The sequence below is a fragment of the Aplysia californica genome, unplaced genomic scaffold (assembly GCF_000002075.1).
Source record: "Aplysia californica isolate F4 #8 unplaced genomic scaffold, AplCal3.0 scaffold00225, whole genome shotgun sequence".
Taxonomy (NCBI): domain Eukaryota; kingdom Metazoa; phylum Mollusca; class Gastropoda; order Aplysiida; family Aplysiidae; genus Aplysia; species Aplysia californica.
This window is the reverse complement of record NW_004797495.1, coordinates 583,297-587,903: the sequence shown is the minus strand read 5'-3', so window position 1 is coordinate 587,903 and position 4,607 is coordinate 583,297. Positions and strand designations below refer to the sequence as shown.

The window sequence follows — 4,607 nt, the reverse complement described above, 5'->3', positions numbered from 1 at the left end:
ATTATTATTATTATTATTATTATTATTATTATTATTATTATTATTATCATCATCATCATCATCATCATTATCATCATCATCATCATCATTGTCATTACCAGGTTTTCAGGCGTCTGTGGTGTAGCGGTTAAGCGTTTCACTGTCACACACACGAGATCCGAGTTCAGCTCCCCAGTGGGGATAACATTTTTATTGAGTATCTTGGTCTTTCAGCTGGGATGTTGTATCCCTCCCAGCCCAGGTTGGTCCTGCCTGGCAGGTTCGGAAGCCCGCCTCCCATATGATCTAAATTGTGTCGACGGGGGCGTATAAAATACCCTACATAAAAAAACAAGTTTAGCTAGGTGTTGGGTCTTCTCCTTTTTCTCCCGTTTGCTCCATTTTCAGCTAGATCTATATTGACGAGGTCTATAATTGCATTGTTGTTACCAATTCATTTTCGAACTGCACGTTTGACACCCCTTTCAACATGGTAATTTGTTGAAAATATGAGACCTCCGAATTTAACGTCCATCAGTGATAGGACAGAGCCACGTACGTCGAGATCCTGAAATTCGCTGAACAACCCAAGTTCAAGATTGCAAATTAAAAACGATTCGAACCAGGGTCATCCACACCTTAGCTCAGTATAATCATGTTTCCGACCTCGTGTTGCTTGTATTCACTTAAAGTGAGGCGTAAATTATTATTTGTTCTGACTATGTTTCCTCTATACACAGCAGAACGCTGTGCCTTTTACCTGTCACTATCGCGGTTTTTTCGGGTTCAGACTGTCGCGCTGATGAAACTCTCAAAACGACAGGACCTCCGAAACTTGATACATGTACTTCTGATGCATTGAAAGAAGGTAAATGGAGGTAACCTTTTGCTGAGTGTTGGTTTTAACGTTTTGCAAAATAAGACTGTAAAATTTAATCAGCTCTAACTTACTCTTAAAGTTAAGAGATCTGGAGTAAAATGGTAGGACAAACCAATACTTCGGAGTCCAGGGGCACACCCTTTGGCAGTGAAATGACCGTATACACAAACTCTTTAGCTGCTCATTGCAAGGTGGAATTGTCATACAATTAGAATTATTACTCGGCCCACTTAGTTCATCTCAAAGCGGAATGTATACTTATGGGCACTCTAACAAGGCCTCAGCATTCGAGATATCGCAGATTCCACCAAAAACATCTGTTAGGAATAACAATTTCAGCAGCGACAACAAAAGTCAATCAGACAACTAAAGAGTAGAACAAATGATTTAAATCAGGGTGATAAAAAAAACTTACAAACTACTAAAAAACCAAACCAAAACAACAACTGTACAACTTGTTTTGTAAATATCTTCCTCCATACTGAAGTTTTGCGTTTCAGATTTGGACATAACATTTCGAATCCAAAAGGAATTTGTCTGATATTCATTTTAGATAAGTCCATTGAAGGATTTTGCTCTATATGGCGCATTAAAAAAACGACCCATTTTCAACCTTGTCGCCATTTTCATAGCATGACGCACCAGGCCTACAAGTGTAAGTCGCAACATTCGCGCCATATTGCAAGCCACAGCAGTCTAACAAATCAACAGAAGTCTACAGATTTTATTTTTCCCGAATTTTGTTTGCCTGCTGAGATCATGGTTACGTTTAGCAAAGAGCTTTTTGAATTGAACCTCTCCACAAACTCACCATCCTTGACATTTCGTAAGTTCTGCGCACGGCATGGAGAAAATGCTTAGGTGCCCCCAAGACCTTTGACGTCATGAGTAGAAAAGTTCCTTCAGTTCGGATTTATAGCGAATCAGAATGAAAAACTTCCTTTAAAAAAAACAACTTCAGGTCCAACACGCACAATGCTCAGCCCTTTAAACGTCACCAGGGTGCAGATTTCAGAAGTCGAGTCCCACGAGACGACTGTCCCTAGACGATCAGCAGCTGGGACTTTTCTACACCTCAACAGTTTGCATTTTCATGGCAGATCTTAACGTACGACTGTAAAATTTTCATCTTCGTTAGGCCGAGATGACATGGATCAGAGCATGGCAATGTGTTCATGATTCCTTGGTTGTCTTGCAAAGTGGGATCATTTCCTCGATTACGTTTGGTTTAGTGCAAAGCCCATTTTCACCCTGCGGGATATGTTGACTCCAAAATTACTGTCTGTTGGGCATTCCCTATTGTCTCTAGAACTCACTTCATACTGAACATGTATAGTATATGTGGCTTTAAACTCTCATGGTGTTGCAGGTCCGTGTGTTTGGGCGCCATTGAACATTTCGAACGACGCGTTAACAATGTGTCTAGTCCAAAGGAACGCATGAAGAGCACTGCTTCGGGGAATTTTAGAATGAAATCATCGTTATTTTTAAAAAACTCTGTATACGAAATTAAATATTGTTTAAATGTCACATGGATGGAAAATTAAGTGTCAAAGAGAAATAAAGAAAAAAGGTCAACCAATCTTTTCCCGAATTCCTTTACAAGATTTTAAAAAATTGGTGAACTTTGCGTTTTTGGGTGCTTTTTTCTAAGAAAAAAAAGTAACATTAACATTTTCACATTCCCCCCCAGAAACGTCGTCCCTGTTGTAATCTGTAGCCTTCAGTGAGAAATCTGCTACATGTTACTATTACCAATAACTGAAATAATAATATCTATATCTATATCTTATAAATAAACCCCCAACCCAAAACATAAACAAACACACATAAAAGAACAAACAACAACACGGAAATCGTTGCATGTCGTCCACAGAGATTTACATTATCTGTTCATCAAAATGGCTTTTGCTCTCGGAGTTCTGTTCCTTGTGGCCTTTGCCATGGTGACAACGGAGGTCAAGGCCGCGTCCTGTGACGGCAAAGCTCCCACAGCGTGCACGAGAGAGTACAATCCAGTGTGTGCGACCTTCACTAAGACCTTCTCAAACAGCTGTGAAATGGAAACCAAACTCTGCGAACTGGCCAAAGACGGCTTTGAGGCTACCGGGGTAATGGGTGTCGTGTTTGTTTCCTTACAGTTCGCTACCCAAGAATTACAAAGATCCATCTGCTCAGTACCTACTTTTGAGAAATATGACGTAAAAAAATTGATATTCACATCGTGTCAAACTTTTTCAAATGCAGCTCTTTGACTATCTTGAGAACGACTCGGATCCGAATAATCTTACAATTTTGATACGGCATAATGATATAGAACATTTTAGTTTCTGATGTCATGGTTTTTTTATAGTAACTCAAAACGACCAAGTGTTTATAACGGAAGCTGTTGTAATTGCTGATGTTTTTACGGTCCAATAGTCTTAATCAAAGATGCTTTTTAAGTTCCGTAAAGACTAACTTCAGGGGATGGGCGGGGACGGGGGTCGTAAACCCTAAAACCTGTTACTTGTTGTTAGCGGCTACAAAGAGGCTTTCTTTGTCTAGAGGTATGGAGTTAACCTCTCATTCAATAGGTTCCGGGTTCGAAACCTGACAGCGATGGAACATTTTCATTCCTAAAATGTTCTCCTTTCATCTTCTTTCCTGCTTTCTTACCATGCTCTGTCGTCTTCTTTCGTCTCCAGCCCCCCATCCCTTTTGCTCCCTCCCCTGGCCTCCTAACTCTTTCTACAGCCTTTATAATGCTACTTTTTCGCTCCATCTTACTGCTGTCTTTCAGCCACAGCCCTGATCTTAGGGTAGGTAAGATTGAACATCTAGCCTTCTCGGATAAGGGCGAGAAATCTGGGAGGTCCCGTGAACACGTTGCGTACGTTAATGATCCCTTGGTGGTCCAAAATCGATAAGAACAGGCTTCGACCGCAACCCGGGCAAAATTCAAAATTAATTCCAACCAAATTAAAAATGTTTATTGTGTCCCGCACGCTCATATGACCTTAAGCAGTTGCGAGCGCAGTAAAACACTTAACCCCCCACCCCCGAAGAAAAACCCCTTAAAACAAACAATCAACCCCCCCCCCCCCACACACACATACACTTTTCACACATTTTCTTTCTGTCTTAAACAACATACACTCATCAAGAGATGACAGCCAGTTGAATTTGTCTTTGTCTCCACTTTTCTGTTCATATTGACAAAAATTTATTAAAATAGATAATTCTTATAGTACAATGCTCACAAATAAGAAATACATGTACTGAAAAAAAAGTTATAAATCGATGGATATCCTCAACAGAATTAAATTATGGTCAGAAATTAATTAGTTTATCCTGCCACAGGAGGTGTCCAACCATGATTGCTGTCAAAGAGGAATAACGATGGATTACAGGCCTCAGTGTGGCTCGGATGGGAAAGTATACCCCAATGTGGGTTCTATGAAGGTTGCAGGTAAGGCGAATTTCTGTTTCATACTGACCAACATGTAGGCACAGAGGAACGCACACGTGCACACACATTACACGAAAGTACACCCACATTTTCACACAGACACAGACACACACACCACACACACAAACACACACACACACACACACACACACACACACACACAAACACACACACACGCACACACACACACAATACAAATATATAATTATATATACATGTATATATAATGTTATAAAATATAAAGGTACATATAACAAGCATATATATATTATATATATATATATAATATGTATATAT

At 39.9% G+C, this 4,607-nt stretch overlaps 1 protein-coding gene across 1 annotated transcript in view; it reads left to right on the top strand.

Annotated features, from left to right (window-relative positions):
* Nucleotides 1–2,734: 2,734 nt before the first annotated feature.
* The window catches only part of LOC101860173 (four-domain proteases inhibitor-like), a 3,530-nt gene continuing 1,657 nt past the window's right edge, over nt 2,735–4,607 (top strand). Inside the window, exons 1-2 of the mRNA XM_005099797.2 lie at nt 2,735–2,970; nt 4,202–4,310. Coding sequence (XP_005099854.1) covers nt 2,761–2,970; nt 4,202–4,310 — 319 coding nt within the window. The 5' untranslated portion in view covers nt 2,735–2,760. The remainder of the gene's footprint in view (nt 2,971–4,201; nt 4,311–4,607) is intronic.